Here is a 21,951-nt window from a genome sequence, read left to right as displayed (position 1 = left end):
AGAGCTACAGAACTAAAAATTTAACTAGCCATGACTGTACAAAAATCAAAATAATAAAATACCTATGACCTTAGATCTGATCCTGATCAACTAGTCCACAACCTCTTTCCCCTTCCAAGATCCTGAAAACCAGAACTAAAACCAGAGTGAGCTACAACAGCTCAGCAAGCCACACAAATCAATTTAAATTTTCAAATATTTTTTTATCAAATATTTTATTGAATATTTAAAAAATAGTTAATTGCAGTTTAAATAAATCACTGAACTGAGAATCACAAAACTGAAAAAAGGTAATAAATGCATAGCAGTTATTCTATAATTCAAATAACAGACAGAACAAATGAATAAATTGAAGTTCATATCACAAAGTAGTTTAGATCACTTTTTTCGGACCCAAACAGAATCTCAAAGGATTCTGACCACTTATAACTCTCTTTTTATTTGTGCTTATAACACAAGAACATATCAGATATCCCTGTCTTAGATAGAATCTTAAAGGATTCTGACCCTTTATAACTCCCAGAAATTCTCTAACACAGATATAATCTTAAAGGATTATGTCCTCTTATAGCTCTCAAAAGATATAATTTAATCACATATGCATATATATCATCACATTATAACAATTAAAGAGTAATTGAGCATGTATTAAAATTCAAAGTATTGTATAACGGTAGAAAAAAAAAATCCAACTGGGCAAAAATGTATATTTTAAGAAAATTGTCAAATTACTAGGAATTCTGTAAAACAATATTTTAAGACTTTTATTGTACTACAACACTAATTTTCAACATCCCGATAATTTTCTATTCACTAAAAACCCCGCAAATTTCAAAACCCCCGGTGAAAATTTCCAGAAAATATTTAAAATGTGCATAATCGTAATATCTACAACATACAAAAAGTTATGAGGTGAAAGTTTTACCGGTGCAAAGTTATCCCCATTTTTTGCTAATATATACAAAATTTTAATCGAAATATTCACCAAAACTTGCACAATTGTTTTAAAATTGAGATGGGCATTATGTGCCTTACCTCGAGACAAACAACTTTCGCAACTGCGTCGACAAACGAAAACAGTACAAAGTCCCCCAAAAATTAAATTTTCTCCTCTCACTTCTTTTTCTCACCTAAAAACCCAAGTTGCTCTCTATTTGGGCAATGGGCAAAAACCGAAAATAGCAACTCTTTATCAGGATATTAAAGTGGGATGAGATATTTTATTTAAATATTAATTATTAAAATTATTTAATATTAAATATTAATTTATTTAAATTCTTTTATATTTTTAAATCCAAAAATTACAAAAAAAATATATTCATAAATTAGCTAATTTTATTTAGAACATTCGGGGAAAATTAGTTTACAAAACGGACACCTGACGATTTCCAAAATCCCACTTTTACCGACATGTACGGATTTTTTAAGAAATTTTTACAATGCTAAAAAATTATAAAAAAATTAGGGAAGTTAAAACACAACATTATAAATGTTCTAGTGAAGACAATTTGTGATTTGGACCTCTCTAGGTCAACCAAAAAAATCTTTAAAATTTAAAGGATTTCCGAACGTAGCAAACGTCTTGAAGACGGAGTTGTATACGGAGTGGTATAATTGATTTAAAATGACTAATTTATGTGGTATATTAGTAAATAAATTAGTTTAGGTGTTAAATTTGTATTTTAAATAGTTTTAGGTGTTAGGTATGTAAAAATCCCTTTTTTTAATATTTATTTCATATAGGACATCATAAAAAATTGATTAGATTTATTTTTAAATTTATTTTAAGAAATATATAATAAATGAATAATTTATAGAATAAAAATTAGACAAAAAATATTGTCATATAATTAACATTAGAATAAATTAAAAAATTATAAAATTTATTTTGAAATTAATGTAATGCAATTCTTTCACTTGCAATACTAATCTTAAAATAAATTCAATAATTTTAAAACTCATTCCAATTTATATTAGTATATGCTTATATAATATTTTTCTAATTTATACAATAATCATCTAAAAGCGTGTACTTAAAAAATTTAAAATTAACTTTTATTTTTAGGATGTAGACAGAGATTTAAACACCATAGTTATTCTCATATTTTGAATTTAGAAATTTTAGAAATTGAAGTTATCATAAGGAATATTATTCTAGAAGTTATCATAAGGTATATTACTTGATGCCAAGAAGAATTTTATTTATGACATTTCTCAAAAAAAAAAAAAAAAAAAACCTTGATCTGACACAAATCTCAACGCAATATATGAGTCAAATGCTTCAAAAATTAATTTTGGGACTAAATTGAACATATCAAAAAGGCGAACCTAATTGCATCAAATTAAGTCCAATCTCAGACGAAATGAGCACAAATTAAAGGATCAAAGCATTATTTGAATCTTCAGAGTATTAATTAGATGATCAAATGATATTCAAATATAACATGCTTATAGTTGAATCTAGCGGATCGACGAGATGAATTCAACGAGCCTAAGATCACTCAATTTTGACATCAATAATAAGATAATTAAATACTTAATAAATACTAGATAATCAAGAGAATCGGTATGCATCATCTGATGGAACACTCCAAACTTATCATTGATCTTCTTTATATTTATTTGTCATGTCACTACTAAAAAACTATAAATGGACCCTCATTTTTCACATGATAGGAGAGAGGAAGATAGGAGAAAATTTTGGGAGCTCTCTTGCCATTAACCACTGCAAGATCACTTCTCAATCATTGATTATCGTCAGATTACCTCCCATTTGTTGGTCACCGTCGGATCTCTTCCTGGCTCTGACTGTAACTGTTGGGCTTTTGATCTCTTCTCAACCACCGACTGCCTTCTAACTTTCATCCTTCTGCTAATTATCATCTGATCCTCAATTATCATCAGACCTCTATCGAATATTCTCTCGACTATTACTACCAAATTTTTAGTATCTATTATTCAATTAAGACGAAGAATACCCATCTAAAATTTGGTCCATTTTTGAATACATTGTATTCTTATTGTCAATGAGTTGAAGAACGGGTCGATTCTTATAACCTATTCAAACATTATTAGAATCATTTCAATTGGGCATAGCCTAATAATTTTTTCATTTTTTATGATTTTCTACGTAAAAATTATGATATTTCTCTTTGATTTTAATTATATATTTGTAAGTTGAATTTTTGTGCATCTCTAAGACATAAAATCTTTTCATTTTATCGCCACAAATTTCTTAATCCGCAACAACTTATATTCTACTTGTGTTTATAAAATGGTGATTGATTTCTTAAAATAAAGAACAAAATGACTTAAAATAAAGATAAGCCAAAATCTATAAGCATTTAGGCATAATCAAATAAATAAAAAACTTGATGTATGTGAGGATTTTGAATCCTCATACTAGGGCTTAGGATGTGCAATGGATGTGGAACCATGAGGTAGTAAAGTATATGGGTAGAGTCTTAGGATGCATGAGATACAATCATTGTATTGTGATCATAATAACCCCATGACTAAGAATGAATGAATCATTCTTTTTATAAGAAGCTCTTTTATTTTAATTTTTAGAAATAATAATGCTTTATGAACACGAGTAATTAAAAGCCAAGGAAGATAGCCTAATAAATGATGGGACTTATAATTTGGAACATTAGAAAATTCATGACAAAAAAATCTAAAATTATCAAAGGTTGTCAAAGAGTGGAAATTCTATAACCCATAAAACTATAAAAGAGAGTGGGATGATGATAAATAATCCTAAGGGATAATGATCTAAGAAAGAAAGAAGGATAATGTTGGCTAGATTGATGAGAGGTCAATCAAATTCAAATTGAGGAGAGGCAAACACATCATAAATTTGGCTAGACTGAGAAGAATAATGTTTCCTAAAATACATCTAGACTATATTCAAACTCATAAATTCATAATATGATGCATGCATCTATCATGCATCTACATGGCTAGAATCTTACATATTATTATTCATATCAATCGTGATGAATCAAATATTCAATTGTTGCTCCTACTAAAAAAGTAGTCTGAATGTATTTTCATTTAATTTTAGGTGAATTTAATATGTGAGTGATTCACAATCATAAGACTTATCATCATTACAGGTAATCATATAACATCAATAAATGAGAATCACGGAGCAATCTATTAGAGCAACAGGATAAAACTTCTATAAATACTTATTCTTATTAAAGAATGATCTCACTACATGAGAGTGCAGGTCTATTTATAAGAATAGATGGCAGCTGCTAGGCTACATAGTTCGCAACAATAAATTTAAGTATGAGATGTTTTATCATGTTGCTCTAATACAATTAATGTAAATTAATAAAATTACTATAAAGTAGTTAAAATATAAATAAAATAGAAAGTAAAAATTTCTAACCATATTTCCTCCTATGGATTTTGGCACTCAAGTCATCTTATGATGTGCAAATGGGCCCTCAACCATTCAACCAAAGGTAGTTTTCAAGCTTAATCATGTTAAGAAATAATTATTAATAAATCAGAACTTCTATTTCATCTTCTTAATTTATGCAAGATATGATGGAATGCATATGAATGCACGGTACGCATGGATGCATAAAAGTTATCATTTTATACTTATTTAATAAAAGACATACATATTTTATTCTTCCTCTTCTTCTTTAATGGAATATTTTAGGAATATGTAATGCATGATATTGGATAGTTTATATTTTCATTTAGCAATCTATTCAGCATTAAAATAATTAGTTTTTTTTATTTGAAATAAATTACCAGCAAAATTTTTTAATTTTTAATACATAAGCAATCAAGTATATTTTCTTATAATGCAAGAAAGCACTAAAATGCATGAATATTAAATAACCATGTCAAACATAATTGCATTGAATTAATTTTTTATACAATTTATTCAATTTAAAAGTTAGATTTTAATATTAAATAAAACATAAAGATATTCAATTTATGTATATGTTTGATGTGTCACCAAAAATCGTCTAGATAGAGCACGAATTGTGAGGCATATCGAATTGGAAACTTTCAAAATTAAAAGTGAGATCATCTGAACTCCGATTTCAGCAAACTTATAGTCAAACTGAATGTCTCGATGAGATGAACCCAATGAAACTAAAATAGGTCAAATTCAAGCCCAAATGGGCCCAAATCATTGGCTTGAAGCATATTTGGAAGCTTCAGAATATTAATTGGATAATCAAATGTTCTCTAAATATTACATGCTTATAGTTGAATTGAGTGGCTCGACAAGACAAATCCAACGAGCCCACGATTGCTTCATTTGTATTTCATTAAGGGAGTCAATATAAGTCGTCCAATAGAGCATTCTGAATTTTTCCTTAGATCTTATTTATATTTACGAAGCATGTCACTCTGAAATCTATAAATAGACCTTCTCTCCCTACATAAGAGGGACCTTTGTGGGGTTTAGAGCTTGGGTTGGAGATTCAAGAGAGGTTTGAAGCTTGAAGAATCTTATAGCTTTACCTAAGCACCACTACTAGAGAACCCTTACCGTTGTCAGACCCGACTACGTTCCCTCCAACCCCTATCACTCGACAACGACAATCCTTTTAACCTTTATCACCCGTCGAAGACTGTTTTTTCAACCACCATTCCTCTACAATGGTCCCATCAACCTCTGCCACCCAACAACGATCATCAATCTACCATCGCCTAACTAAGGTCCTTCCGACTTTCATAACACGCCAACTACTATCCTTAGACCACCATTGCCCGACTATGATCCTTTTGATCTTCATCGCCCGTCAAGTACAGTTCTTCGACCTCAGTCGTCATACTACAATCCTTCTAACCCCCGTCGCACACCAACCACAATCTTTTTGACATATGTCACCTGTCGACTACGGTCCTTCAACCTTAGTCGCTCAACTAATGTCTTTTTTAATACAAAAAACAGCCGTCCCAAACGAAACCTAACTTATTTTTCTCACAAAAATTTCACAAGCAACTTGATAAAAAATAACAGCCGCCCCAAATAGACCCTAAAAATATTGGGATCTGCATGTTACGTATGAGATAAACAAGTTAAATTACGCAGTACTACAGCTTCTACGATATCATAATTGCATGAGCAAGGGGGAATGAATACATGCTTTTCAGAAGAATCTAGATATGTGCCAAGTGCAACAACAGCTGAAATGCTGCTGCTTACTAGAAATGACCCAGGAAATATGAAAAAATGTAGGAACTACCCTAACATGAATTAACCATGCACACATTATCATATTTTGGAGAAAAAAGGAGCCACTTAATTATGTAAACATATGATAAATGCAATTTAACTGATCAACTATCATATTCATACTCGATTCTACTTCCCTAAGCAGCACGACTTGTAAGAGCTACCATAAACTAGAGCTGAGAATTCAGGGAGGAACACATCACAGCCATATTTTTTTGTCCGATCAAGTTGGAACAGGAAGATATAATGGAATTAATACATACCGTCCTCATGAAACCATCAGTGGTCCTACAAGTCAGAAAATCTCTCCATGACCAAGCATTTCAATCTTGCTCCATGGCCAATGAACAAGAAAAGGTTATGTGCTAAACCAGAATCATAAGAACTGCTGAGCATTTGAGCTTATTTTAAACCTGATTTCCTGCATATAAGCCACATGCTGATGGCACAATGATGGCATCACCACTTTCAGAGTTGATATTTGATGCTTCTACAAATCAAGTTCTGTTAGTAGCATATCCATTAGCAGTAACTAGTTTTGCTTGAGTTTTGAAAGCATTGCTAAGTACGGGAGACAAAATCATCAAACCTTTGCTCCAAATCTCACCTGCCTTCTGAAGCAGTTGTAGCTTGCACTCATGAATGAAAAGAACACCAGCTCTTTTAGTCATGAATAAAGAGCATATATAAAGGCATAAATTAACAAACGGATGTAAACGAAAGTGGTCGTTCCACGGTTTTATCAGAGTCGGACATGTTCATTATTCTGTACATGATTGAAGAACCTGAGATTGGTATGGATTCACAGTTGATGATACATAATTACTCAACTGTCAGATTATTTTAGTAAGCTTTCAGTTCAAACAGGAACTGCATATATAAAACTCAATCGAAGCAATACAATTTGACTAAATAAACTATTTGATAGGTGTTTTTATTTTTATTTTTAAACAGAGTCCAATGACATTGCCGAAACAACCCTATAGTGCCCACGGAGCAGATAAAAAACAGCTCAATTTCTATTAATCAAAAATATAAAACGAAACTTCAATCCCAACAACAAAAACACATCAATCTAAGTAGATCATCAAAAGGTGCCAAATGTGAAGTTGAATTCTAGCACAAAACACCAAGTGGTAACAGAAAAAAAAAAAAACATTGAACATCTGGATAAAGAGATTCATTTCAAACAATATGAAATACTATACAATTTAATTACATTTTTAAAGACACTCAGCTGCCAAAATTGGTCATTGTATAAATGATCAGCAGACAGCATTACGGAGAAGGGTGACTCATTCTGTGAGACTAGATATTTGGTACAGACTAGAACTATTTACATAGTTATATAAACTCCACAACAGAACTGAATTCAGATTCCATGCTAACAACTTTGGAAATGCCATAACAAGACTCATTGTACTACTTTAAGTGGAAAAGCTACAATATGTACACAACGCAAAGCCCTTGTAGACCCTGAAATATGGTAGATCATCAACAGCGAGAGTTTTTCTTTGTAGAAGGAGAGGGGAGAAGCAACTTGATTTTCTCCCAGCACAGGAAACTTTATACAAATAGCTAAAAAATCTATGGTCAAAGTTATGTTAGGCAAGGGCAGAAACTGCAGAGCGGGAATCAGACTTCTTGCAAGTAAAACCCTCAACTCTGACTTTTGGGTTTCCACTGAAGGAGCCACAAATTGGGGAGGCTCTATCAACCCTTGCACAAGACTTTCCCACTCCAAAGGAATTAACTGGCAGTGGAGAAAACATGGGCTTGGTTTGCTTGGTAAACTGTTCATCACGTGCAACTGGGTTACGGGACCTTACCGGAGGTGAGCCACAAAAGAAAACCATTTGCGCACCCCCATCTAAATCGCCATATTGGTCATCCTGCATTCGAACAGTGGAATGAAATTCAAACATACTTGCAAACGGAAAAAATTTAAAAAAAGTTCTGAATCTCACCTTGTTTAGTATGATATCACGAAATTCAAAACTAGAGTCTTCTTTTTGCTTTGGTAAGATGCTGAAATAGAATAAAAATTAAAATAAGTTGCGATTCTAAATTCCCAATAATAAAATCACTGCAGATAGCAATAATTGATGGGAAGAAAAACCATACCCAAAGGCATCAAACATAACAAGAAAATTTTTTGAAGACTATGTGATCATTAAAACCAGATATAAACAGAATAATGTGGCATGCTACAGTTAGTTTTGACTCTGAAGATCACGAGTTCAGAGTTCATTCCAAGTTCAAAGACAACACCTTTAAAACAACAAACAAAATGTTATTTTCGTATGAAATATAGTTTCGTATGAAATATGATTGTATTGATTAATCGAGTTGAATTGTTGCTTTAGATCTCAATTCCCTCGGCCTATCTTTCGGGAGGGTTGTAGAGGTCCACCACCTGCTTGGGTTCAGGTGCTTTGCTCCTGAATTTTTTACATACAATTGTATAGCCCTGCGACACTGTATACCCAAGCGCTGAGGCAGACAAAAAGCGGAGCATTGCAGCGTTGCCAGGGATCATTGCAACACACCAGACCCCGGCGTTGAGAGACAAGCTGACAGTTTTCTTTCTTATTTTTCATTAAGGGTTACATCCCATAGTGATTTTAATATGTTTTCTTTTTGTTGTTAGTTTGTTAGAGAACAGTGCAACCATGAAGAGAGAATACTATTTCTCCCAAATTTTCATAGTGAATTTATTTATGTTGTCCAACTCCGAGGTTTTTTCATGTTTGAGATCTTTCCATGTAAAACCCTTGTGTACATTTTTTCCGTTGCATTCTCTCTTTCTTGTTTGTGTTGCATGGTTTTCTACCCCAACACACAAGCAAGACTATCAAGGAAAAGCAAATCCAAATGCAATCTTCCAACCTATAAGACATTCACTGAAATACAGAAAGCATTCATGAGTTCTGAAAGCATTTTCTCAAGAAAAAAGAAAGGCATAGTGTACACTGAGAAAAGTACCGTCTAGAGTTGGGCAGAAAGAAAACCACACATGAGGTACAAAGAAGGTCCCCCCAATTCAATCAATAGATAAAAATGTCAATCATAAAAAATCATATCCCATAATATAAAAAGGTAAACCCATACCAACATAACAATGCAAACTTATCGGGTTATGACTACCTTAAGACGCTAATCTATAAAGCATGTACTGTTTAAAAATTACAAAAAAGGGAAATCACATCTACATTTTTGTAAACTATAAGATGCAACCAAACTACCTAATATTCTAGCAACTAATGATCGAGTCACTCCAATAAATTCCAACTTCGCATGGGTTCAGTGATCACGCTTAGGATGCATATCACTGACGACTTTAATGATGAAACATCCCCTTCAGCAGCTACCCCCAAACCCTTTACTCCTACGCCTCTTCGGCTATCTCAGCAACTACCTCTCCCTTCCCATATTCTCCTCTACACTTTTACATTAAGTTTTTAGAAACTTTAGAATTGTAAATTGAATTACATGCTACCCTAACATCTTGATGCAAGTAAATAAAAGGCAAGCATGATTCAATTTACATAAGATACCTAGACAGCCGGAAAAAAATTAGGGATTCAATTTTAACTTTCTTAAAATATGAGGCGCTTAATCTTTAATGGCTTAAAACTTGGGAACTAAGCGTAATTTATTCTTAAAAAAAAAGAGCATTCAAGTACTCAAATCTTTAAAAAATTCAAAATAATGAAAAATGAGTATGACCGGAAGACATCTAGCGCGACTCAAAATATACGAAAACCATCAGGATAAAAAACTCGGCTATAAAATCAAAAATCACAATTCAGTTGCCTATAATCCCTATGAGAATGCATAAGCTAAAGGAACAGTCCAGCAATGCATCCTTGTTCTTACTATTTGTATGCACATATCTAAAAATAAAAGAAACAGAGAACATAAGAATTAAATTCAAATACTATTTTCAATGCTGATCAAAATATTAAAAAGAACATAAAGACGGTAATAAAAAAGGACCGCAAACATCAAACTGCTTTTAAAAAAATCAAAAGAAATGACAGAGAAGCTAAGTTACCCATGAACTACGTTCAATACAAGGCAAATTGCTCAAAATCTTGTAAGAGCAAATTGAAAATGAAGCACAAGCTATCATTTCCTAAATTAAGCAATAATAAAAAAATAAAAAAAAAATAAAAAAAAAAACAGATGGAAAGTAGAACTTCATAGCTAAATGTAAGTGGAACTTCATAAGACCACTTCAGCGAAGACAAGTCATCAGTTTAAGATCTGCAAGACAATTTTCGGTCGTTTAAATGAAACTCAAAGCAATCCTATGTGAGAAGATGGAATACAATATATAAAACTGCTTATGTCAGAACCATTAACAGAAATCTTATCCACAATGATAAAAAATAAATAGCTAAACTTATTTGTAAATATAATTGAAGTTTAGGTTGCCAGAAGTATCATCAGTACAACTAAAGAAACTTCTGGCATGCTATATCTAAAAGACCTAAACAAGGCAAACGGCACAGCAAAGACAAAGCATAAAAAACACTACAATTCCCAGTTCAACATTCTATCTAGTTTTTTCTCACCTATGCAGCAAATAAAGCATCGAACCTAACAATCCAAACTGAATCAAATTGAACTTGCAGAGCAAAGGCCATGAACAAAGAAAAACAGCAGCATACCTCTTTGACTTAGGACAGAATTTGTTAACTCCCTCCATGAACATTGGGATCCTTGATGCATGATAGGGCCGCGGACAGATGACTTCAGCCCTACTAAATGCTTTGCTACTATTTTCGAAATACATCGTCTTAGGATCACACACAAATCCGTGCAGTTGGCTCATATTACTACCGAAAGTTACAGGGCACTGTTCCATTGGGTAACAACCTGGGATGGATGCCAGTATCATTAAGAAATGGGGTACAGAAAAAGCAAGATGAACAGTTAAATGGTACTAATTTGTTTAATCATAGATTTATGCATGCAAAACAAAACAAACATTTTGAAAGACTAAGATGATTAAATAATAGATCATGGGATTTTACAAAAGAAATTTGCAGACACCTACACGGTTGTTTAACTTCTAAGAAAGATTAACAAATGTCGTCTAGGGGGTTGTTTGATTGGAAGTAAAGTGAGTTTAAAGTAAAGTAAATGCAGGGGTTTTGAGATGTTCGGTGTTTGGTTGGATGAAAAAAGAAAAAAAAAATCCAAGGTAAATAAAAGTGAATGCAGTGTATTCCATTCTAGTTCATTTTTCAAGTAAAACCTTCTCGCCCAGTTTTAAGCGAGAACTATTTACACTGCTCCAAAGCTTGCTTGAGCACTGCCAACGGCCACCGCCACCCGCTGTCAGCCACCGCCGACCACCGTTGCTGTTAGCCACCGCCTGCCACCACTACCTCCTGCTGCCACTACCTCCCGCTGCTACCACCTGTCACCTACCACCGCTGGCACCTTCTACCGCCACTACCACCCGCCGCCGTCGCTTCTGCCCACTACCGGCCATAGCTCGTCGCCACCACCTGCCGCCCAACACCGTCGGCCGCCACCAGCCGTCGACCACCCCATGCACAACTTTTTTACACTTTACATTGCATTCACTTTAATTCATACCAAACAAAAAAAGTAAAGTCATGCATTCCTTTTACACACATTCAAACAACTCCAAATTATTATTTTTACACCGCATGCATTTTACACTGCATTCCTTTTATACTACATGTCTTTTTTAGGCAACCAAATAGCCCTAAAGAAAAAAGATTTAAAAAAAATGAATACTTAACAGAGTTAGTCTATCTAGTGCGAGCAAAGGATAATCTAAGGGATGGTTTATTTTGCTAAAAGATAATTGTAGAGTAAAATGAATATAATGTAAAATAAATATAGTATTGAAAATAATTTTTGAATAGTTTGGTTCACATACACTACAAATGCAAGAAATTACTTTTTTCTGATTAGTTTGAAGTAAAATTAAGACAATAAGATGATGGCAGCAAAGGGGAGGTGATTGGCAGTGTGATGGAGGCAAGGTAGGGTGGGTGAAAGTGGAAGGAGATCGATGGTGGGTGATGACAACGAAAATGATAATAGCAATAACACTAGGGGGCAAGTAAAGGGTGATGGTAAACAGCTGCCAATGGCGATTCACACAAAAGTTCTATTTGAAATTTTCTCATATCCAGCAAATTCAAATACATTAAAAATGAACTAAATAGCATGGTTTAAAGAATGAGAAGTTAAAGGTTTAATAGTTCGACCGAGGTTAAACCAAATGACGTAATAAATATTAAATTATTTAAAAGACATAATAATGATATAATAATTGTGTAATAATGTAAATTTATGATTAAAAAATAGGTAAAATTATATATACATAATATATTATATAATTTATAATTTCAACAAATTCAATTTTTATATTTAATTCATATTTAAAATAAAATTAGTTCACATATAAATTTAATACTCATCTTAAAATTAAAATATATTAATTTAAATATTCTCTATTAAATTTTTATTTAATTATATAAAAGAGATAGCAAATAAGCCAACCAGTTTTTAAAAAATGGCACCAATTTGCCAGTTAACTAGTTGAACTGTTCGCTGCTAAACAAATTATATGAAATTAGCAGACCGATCAGCATACCAGTTCCCAATACAATCGATTGAGCGGCCAATTCAATCTAGTTTTTTAAATATTGCTAAATAGTGAATTATAAATACACTGTTATTTTACTCCATAGTGCTTTTCTTTAAAACTTTATCTAGAAAATTCTGAAAATTTCAATAGTTCCCACATCTACTCTACTTAACACTAATAATACTTACAACCAAAAAACCCATTAAGATAATGCATTTTATTCTTTGGTATTAAATGATGAAAAAATTCAAAGAAAACTATTATTATATGGATTAAGTCCTTATTAAAGCCAATTTTCACATTATTCGTAGTTCATATTACAATATCTAAGCAATGGGCTATCTTACAAGAGATAACTAAGAATTGATGACACCAATAAAAAGAATAAAGTATCAAAACTAAATTAGTATGGAGTTAAATATTAAATTGAGCAAAGATGCAACTAAGAAATATGGGATAATCAAATATTAATTATGATAATTAGGAACTGGTGGGTAATTAGGATTAAAAATTAGGCTAATTCTACTTAAATAAGGTGATTAATAGTTGATTATCGAATTCATACAAATAGTAGCTGAAAATAGAATTTAGCTTTACAAAAATATGATAAAAACTCAAGATTTAAGTATGGAAATTAGAGATTTGTGAGTAATGTTGTAGTTTATTAGTTTATTTAAAATAATTATCAATGAAATCCAAATAACTATAAATACAACAACAACAACATCAAGCCTTTGTCCCGCTACGTGTGGTTGACTACATGAATCCTTTTTTTGTCGTTGTGTCCTATTAAAAGTCAAATTCTCATTTAAATCTAATAAAGAAAGATCATTTCTAATATTTTCTAATCAAGTCTTTTTAGGTTTATCTCAACCTTTCTTAACATAAGACAAATCTAAAACCTCAACTTTCCTAACCGGGTCATCGGAAGGCCTTCGTTTGTGTCATGTTAAGAATTAATACAGCTATGTGAGAGTACTAAAAATAGGCTTAGGAATATCATGTAAGTATCTAAAATACCATTTAATTAATGAAAGAAAAATCTACTAAAAAGGAAATTAATGGAATAAGTTATCAATGGAAAAAAATAAAGAAATGAAAAAATCATGAAATAATTTTTACCAGCATTAAAAAGCATATGATTGAGCACTACAAAGAATCATTTAGTCGTAAAAAAGTATCAATTACATTGAATCTATGAATAATAAAAGTGACCATGTAATCACAAGCATTTAAAAATAGTTAAAGAGTAACTAAAGAGTATTTTAACAGGAATGCGCTAAATCAAAGATCAAATTAAAATGTCCATCATTTTGCATTGGTTATGCCAATGCATGTAAAAGATGAACAATAGTGAGGCCCATGATATGATTTTTATAGAGAATATAATGCTAATAGATACACCATGTTTCATAGTTATAGGAATTTTAAAAAATCAAGATAAGTACAAAATATACAATTTTGGTGTGTAACAACAACAAAAATATTAAGCATTTATCTCACTACATGGGATCGTTGGGTCGGCTGTATGAATCCTTTTTCTTCATTGTGTTCTATTAAGGGTCAAATGCTCATTTAAATCTAATAAGAAAATGTCATTTTTTATATTTTCTAACTAAGACTTTTTAGACCTATCTCTATCTTTGTTAACATAAGTCAGATCTAATACATCTAATCTCCTAACCGGGTAATCAGAAGGCTGACTTTTTATGTGACCAAACCATCTAAGACAACTATATCTAATCTTATGTACCATTGGAGCTACTCCAACCTTTTCACGTATATACTTGCTTCTCATTTTGTCTCTAAGCATAACGTCACTCATCCACCTGAGCATCCTCATCTCTGCAACACTTAAACTAATTTTATCCGTCTCTTTTAATGTCTAACATTATGCATCATAAAACATTGCAGGTCTCTGCAACACTTAATTTTGGTGAGTGTAAAACCAATAATTATTTATAAGTACTATGAGATCAATAGAAAACTAAGTTTGATATGCTTAGACCTATTCTAAATAAAAAAGAGAAAACAAATGATGAAATCATTTCTAAAATGAAAGAAACGTTACTGAAATGAAGTGGCTAAATTGTATAGATGATAAAAGAATACCATAGAAACATATAGTGATGAGGACATCGTCTGCATTTTCGACACATGTACCTTTATGAGACGCCGGAGATCGACGGCCACAAGCATGAGTTGTATTTTGTCATTTTATGTAGTAGTTTATTTTATTTTGATGTTTTTCCGCTTTTGCCCTTATGGGCATTGAGTCGCTTATGTAGCCCGGAAGAGCATTTGTGTCATTTCTTGTTATTTCATTTTGGCCTATTTATATGAGGCCTCATGCATTGTAATTGGAGTTTTGATGAATGAAAGATATTTCCCTTTGTTCTCTTTGTGAGTGCACTTCTCTTAGATCTCTTAGTGAGTTCGACGGGAAAACTAGATCTCTTTGTGAGTTCTAGATTTAGTCCAAAGATTATTGTGTGGAGATCGAGTGTTGAAGATAAACGAGGTGAGTGGAATCAAAGCAACGAAAATCCTCAGATTTTCACCTTTCCCTTCCCCTCACCTTGTTGCCGCTGACCCCCCTTGGAGCCATCCAGGCCGCTGGCCTGCAGAGCTCCTCCCGCCAGCCAGCCATCCGCCCAGCCACCCGCCGGCCGCCCGCAGATCCCCTTGCCGCCGGCCACCGTGAGTCCATACCGCCGGCCCCCTTTGGCCTCCCTTGCAATTTGAATTTCCCTCCCTTAATGACCTTCCTAATTGAGTCAATTAAATTAGAGAATTAATTAAGGGGAGTTAAAATTTTTTTTTAAATTCAAATCCCCCCTAATTGTATTTAAAGTAGGGAGTTACATGATATAATTAAAATCTGAAATCAAAATTTCAAATTTTGATTAATTAATTGTGGTCCCCACCTACTTAAATCTCCAACCTCTCCCCTCTCTACATGGCCAGCCCTCCCTCATATCTCTCCCCTTTTAAGCTTCTTTAATACACCATTAACCCTTCCCTCCTAATCTTAATTTCAAATTCAAAATTCTGAAATTGAAATTAAGAGTCCGCCAATTTTGGAAATCTGAATTAAATCTCAGATTTTAAGCCTTTCTCCCCCATAGCTCCACCCGCCCCTAGCCCCTCTCCAACCCGTGACCCTCCTCTCTCTATTTGCTCACGGTTTGCTCCCTCACCTCCCCTCTTTGTCTTCATACTCACTACCACCATGCATGGCGGACCCCGAATTTGAATGGAACTTTGGATTCGTACATGACGAGTGAGATCAAGTTGACATCCTCCAATCACCGTTCTTTGATGTGGGCTTTGATTTCGACGACACGATTGAAGATTACATCAACCGTATCCATTACACCTTAGTGGATATGATCAACGAGCAAAGATCAAAGAGACGTTGGATCATCCTTGGACGACCATCATCCTCCATCACTCTGGCCACCTATCCAAGAACGACGATCTTAGGCTCCTTCTTCCTCGGAGTGACCTCGGTTCTAATGTGGAGACTCTTCTTCCGCTAAAACCTAGACTAGTTGAGTGTATGGGCTCCAATGGTGAAAGTTCTCTTTATTAAATCGCGGATTCTTGTTTATCATCGTAGTTTTACAATTGCTCTTTGCGTTTTCTTAAATTGTTTGGTTAACCGACTTCGCTCTTCTTTGCCTAAGCAAGTTAAAAACTAAGAATTCTAAGGGTCAATCACTGTTATAAGTAATAAATTTATTATGGAAACACTTTGTTAATTCGCTATCTTTAATTTACCTAAGTAACTCCAGATTTGTTTCACATCATATAGGCAAATAAGTCATTATATTAAACTACAATTAAATCACTAATTTAGAGTGATGTTAGACTAAAAAAGTTGATAATAGCCATATTACAAATGAAAATATTAAGGTGAATGTATGATCAAATTAAGAGTTATACACACAAATATTTGTGTTAGAAGGATGGTGAGAGAGACTGATGCGGACATCCGATCATGAAGATTTTCAAATGATGAGACGACCATCTACGTCCGAGATCATTCAACCTTATCTTAATTTGTTATTTGCAATTTTTATTTTTATTATAAATTTTCCTTTTTACCCTTACTTAAGAGGGTCGTTCTATGTAAACCCTAGGGGCATATGTATATTGTTTTAGTTTCTTAGACTTATATATAGAGGCCCTTGCTTGTGTAATATAATGTTGGATGATTAATATAATTTTGTGTTTGCACTTGTGTTCTTTGGGAAGAACCTTGGGTGAGATTCCTATAGGAGGAATTCATAGCTTCCATCAGCCACAGGATGTGTCCGAGCTCGTGGCCTGAAGTCCTTTGATGAAGGGCAACGTAGTACCCGTCAGTTGCAGGATGTGTCCGGGCTCGCGGTTATATCTTTCTTTCCCTAAATCCTTTTCTCCTCCTCCCTTGACCGCCGGCCAAAATCCCCCACTTTCCACCGGCCGATTCTCCCATAAACCCTTCCACTTCCACAAAATCGGCCTCCCCTTCTCCCTCCCCACGGCCTTAGGTCCACCTCCAACACCCCCCTCCAACCTACCTAGCCGCCGGTCTCACCAAACTGTCGGCCACCTTCTTTCCCCTTGGCTACACAAATCTCCCTTCACATTCAAAGCCCTTTCCTATTTTAGCCCTTCTAACTTAGTAACAAATTGAAATTTAAAATTCAAATTAATATGAATTTGAATTTTGTTTCTAAAATTAGGATTCTTATTTTAGGAAAGTATTTGAATTAGGTTCAGTTAATTATTTAATGGGATGTGATTTAAATATTACTTCCTAATTTAAGGTTCCAATCAAAGTCCTTTTTAAATTATCTTTCCATAACCTCTCCTCCCCCTTTTAATATCACCGGCCCCTTTCCCCCCTTCTTCCTCTTTGCCTCTAAAATTTGAATTCCCCTTTGATTACTTTCCTTTTATCAAACGATTTAAGTTAGAAAAATATTTGATTTCAAATTTTACGTAATTTTGAATTTGAAATACTTTCCTAATTTAAGATAGCCTATTTTAGGAAAATTACTTAAATTAAATCTAATTAGGTTTCAAATTGGATTTGATTTGATTTAATTATTCCTAATATTTTGATCTCAATTAAAGCTAGAAATTAAAATCTCAAATGTCCCTTTTTTTTTCCTTCGGGTTCTACATCAGAGACATTTATTAAAGTTGAGATAGAAATATACTTTGGTAGTTTGTGAAGTAAAAAGGAATGAAAAAGATACAACAATCAGGTTAATAGATGGAATTAATATAGAATACTTAGTATTGAAAATACGAGCTGCAAATGATTACTTGCAAAAAATATAATCAACCTTAAATAACACTCAACACAGTAATGTAAGAATGGTGAAGCTAGAATTTCAAATAAAAGATGGCCAAAAGCTCACCAAAAAGTTGGGGGTAGCAAAACTTCTTTAGTGTACTGTGTACATAGTTGGAAGAATCTAAGATTAACATTTCAATGTCATAGATAGTTATACAAGTGTTTCTCAAATATATAGGGCCAAAAAGCACCCGTAACCCTGTCCTAGACTATTCATAGAACTAAGCCCAAGATAGTTCCTATAATATTATGATAATAATGATTATTTTTATGCTAACTAATGTATAAATGATTGAAGATAAATGAAGTTTACTCATTAGGATAACTACCAATTAATTAAATTTAGGATAACAAATTATTTTATTTGGGCATGAGTTACTCTAATAAACAAGGAATTATAAATTTTTAGGATAAATGGTTTAATTATCAAGAGATACTAAGTTTAATTTGGGATTAGTTAATAATTAAAATAGTATATTAATCCAATAATTCATGCATAGGTAGGTTAACTTGAAATTAATCCAAGTATTGTAATGATAAAAGAGGAATAGAGGATATATACAAATACTTAACAAAAGAATTAAAAATGATTAATTATGAATTAGTAAATGGTTAGTATAAGAAATAAATCATAATTTAAGATCAAGCTTAAATATTGAGCAGGTGACAAATAAGGAGCTTAAGAGCAACTAACTAAATTAGTATAGTTTAATGCAGGAAAAGAAATATTATAATAATAAGAATTTGTCAACTCTCAATGCCTAATTTTACAATTTTACAGAATATCAATTGAACCAAGCATGAAAAAAAACTCAGAAATATAATAGAGTTCATTTCTAAAACATAGGCACTGCAAAAGCAAAAAATGCCAAATTGTCAATACAAGTGAATCAAGACTAACCAGGTATTGAAATGGTGAGACAACGACTAATTATTAGGGTGCATCAACTAATCATTATTGTAGACTTCTATACTACTAGCGATCTTTTTCCAACTTATACAAATTCAACTATGTGTTGAGTTAGCTAAAGGCCACCCCTCTTTATTAAGGATTCAATCGCTCCATTTTGATTCCACAAAATATGATAGAGCTATATTATGTGGTATATATATTGAAGGTAAATTTGTTTATTTCTATCTTTATTATAGTCTGGCCTGCTATTTCAATGTCATTATGTCATTTAACTGTAACCCTGAAAAATAGTGGAAATTAAGCTGCTGAAGGCATAGGAACAATCATTGAAATCTGAATAAAAAATAAATATATTCTGTACTCTTCAGGTGAGTTCTCATTCATTCTTTTGTGTTCGTTCGTAGTATTAATATATCAAGAAGTACTAGCTTAAAGGATAGAAGATTACCCTTTTGAAATAACTATAATAAGAATCTCAGCGTGCCTGCAGTTTAACAACACATTCGCTTAGGAAAGAACAGTGTCAAACTAACTTTTTGAAAATCCTAAACAAAATCAAGGCCTTTTCTAAGAATGCAAAGCACAAATTTTTTATCACCTAACAATGGGTAACCGGTTGAATTCCTTGAAGCTAGCAGATATAACAACATTCAGCAATAATCGCTCTAATTCAACTATTAAAAAAATGAATAATCAGTAGAGAGAAAAAAAAAACAAAGAGAATAACAGTCCAGTCAGGCTCAGCCTCGCATCCCAGGTAGATAAAGAAGCTTTTCCTTGCATGATTCAAAAGAAAGCCCACATATAATTCAATCGAAACCGATCGAATAAAAGCACTCAAACAGATTTCTAGAGAGTAATATCGCTCAAGATCAATTACATCAAATTATATCAAAAGAACAAAGCACCCTCAGTCTCCAAATAGCATGCATACCAGATCTACCTCACACCATCAATTACAAAACAGCACAATAATGCCTTAGAAATCACAAAATCTTGGCAAACAATTTGTCCTCACCAGATATATACTTCTCGACGAAGAGCCCTCGACCACCAGATCTCCCTGCAGACGTCGAGAACGAAAACGAAATCAACTTGATAGCCAGATCTACCCTGAACAGATCAAAATCACCAGATCTCCATAACCCTCACTGAGACCACCTTCCTCCAAATCAGTAACAGAGAAAACACATGAAAAACCATAAATCTATTAATAAATAAGAAGTCAGGGCGCGGAGGAGCTCAAAAGGCGTGATAAACGAGATTCCCCCTCGTCTCTAACAATTATTCTTTCTCCCCCCACCTCTCGCCGCTCTCCCCTTCTTCGCCGCGCGAGGCTGGCCGATGAGCCCCGAAGGCTCGTACGGGCATACCCCTACCTCTTTTAAAGCTGAGTAGCTGACTCATTATACCAGATCTAAGAGAGCATTACTGCTGTCCTAATCCAGACCAAAGTTGATTAGTCTTAATAGTTTCAATAACTCACTGAGGTTTATCCACCGACTTGTACCCTACAACATAAATACGACACGTGTACGAAAAGTCCGTGGGTGTAATTTCCTATCCATTTTCAGATTTTATGGAGCCTTTTGTCACGGATGACAGCTGTTTTTTTTGGGATTTTTACATACCTAACATTTAAAACAAATCTATTTATCTATTAAACACCTAAACTTTTCTATTTACCTATATACCACCTGAAAACACTTATCTCATAAAAAATAACACTCCCTCACCTCCCCATCAACTCCAAATCGCTAAAGAGCGTGGGAATCGCACAGTTCGCCATTTCCATCCCGATCGTCTTCTCCAGCAAATGGCGACATAGACATTCCTTCTCCCTCTCTCGGTTTGAATCGCACAGCTTGCTAATCCCGATCTTCTTCTCCAGCAAACCTAGTAGCTTGCGTCTTCTCTGGCCAATTCCAACACATAATTGTGAACTGATTGGGAATTTGATTTTTGGTAATATATCTTCATACTTGCATCTCTTCTCATTTTTTATTCTACGACTTTTCTCTCATTTTTTATTCTCCGACTTTGCTCTCATACAGAATCGCGCACCGAGAATCCTTATTTACCGATAAATTCTAATCCTGCTCTCAGTTTTTAACAAGAAATCGGAAGTAGTAGCTTGTTTATACTGCAGCTACGTTTAAGAACTGCAACTATCAGGTGGTTTCTTATGTTCTAAATGAAAATTGAAAAGTCAAATTAAATGATGGGATTATCAGTTGATTTATATTGCTATGCCCTATATCTTTTACAAAATGCAAATCTTACATGATGGTGATAAATATGAGGAAGCTTGAGAAACACAAAATTTCTCAAGCTTCTTTAAGTTTGATAAATGGTATTTCATCAAACACCTATTATGCATCTCTAAATTTACAAACACAAAATAGTTAAAGAAGCTTGAGAAGTTTATCCTAAACAACTAATGGAGAAGATCACCATCAACATTAAAAACTTAAATGATTATAAATCTATTAAAAAAACCTGGGCTGAAGAAGAATGGACTTGTTTTGGTTACGGGGCATAGGCGGAAAAAACAGGGGAAACACCAAAGCTTGAGATTGTTTTGAATAATTTTATTGTTATGCTGCTCTTGATGTCATGAATGGAGGAATCTATTGGGTAGCCCTTTTTCTTTTCTTAAGGAGAAGAGGAAGAAGATGCTCAATCCAAAGGAGTGATGGGTGGAGAGCCGTTATTGAGAACCGCTAAAAGGGAGGAACGTAGGGAGGAGAAGATGAGTGAAGTTGGGATAAGGTCGACGGGGTGGCGGTTGGAAGCGTCGATGGCGTTGGGGTCAGCACCGGCAATGA

General features: G+C 33.4%; 1 protein-coding gene across 2 annotated transcripts; it reads right to left on the bottom strand.

Moving 5' to 3' along the window:
- Positions 1 to 7,366: 7,366 nt before the first annotated feature.
- Positions 7,367 to 20,500, bottom strand: LOC110100468. Of its 2 annotated transcripts, XM_020827987.2 has the most exons (4): positions 20,142 to 20,500; positions 10,894 to 11,101; positions 8,185 to 8,245; positions 7,367 to 8,109 (listed from the first exon to the last, which is right to left on the bottom strand). In XM_020827987.2, the coding sequence occupies exons 2-4, from the start codon at positions 11,088 to 11,090 to the stop codon at positions 7,822 to 7,824; spliced, it is 546 nt and encodes a 181-aa protein (XP_020683646.1). In that variant the 5' UTR covers positions 11,091 to 11,101; positions 20,142 to 20,500; the 3' UTR covers positions 7,367 to 7,821. The 2 variants fall into 2 exon arrangements, with proteins under 2 accessions (XP_020683646.1, XP_020683647.1); XM_020827988.2 differs by lacking the exon at positions 20,142 to 20,500 and having other exon boundaries at positions 10,823 to 10,954.
- Positions 20,501 to 21,951: the final 1,451 nt, after the last annotated feature.

This window comes from Dendrobium catenatum, unplaced genomic scaffold, assembly GCF_001605985.2.
Source record: "Dendrobium catenatum unplaced genomic scaffold, ASM160598v2 fragScaff_scaffold_353, whole genome shotgun sequence".
NCBI classification, from domain to species: domain Eukaryota; kingdom Viridiplantae; phylum Streptophyta; class Magnoliopsida; order Asparagales; family Orchidaceae; genus Dendrobium; species Dendrobium catenatum.
This window is presented reverse-complemented; position numbering and strand designations above follow the sequence as displayed.

Excerpts from the sequence above, each read along its gene's own strand:
- LOC110100468 (XM_020827987.2), bottom strand. The coding sequence starts at position 11,090 with ATGGAACAGTGCCCTGTAACTTTCGGTAGTAATATGAGCCAACTGCAC. Across the intron at positions 8,246-10,893 it reads TTCTGTCCTAAGTCAAAGAG|CATCTTACCAAAGCAAAAAG; the intron begins GTATGCTGCTGT and ends ATTCTATTTCAG. Across the intron at positions 8,110-8,184 it reads GTGATATCATACTAAACAAG|GATGACCAATATGGCGATTT; the intron begins GTGAGATTCAGA and ends GTTCGAATGCAG.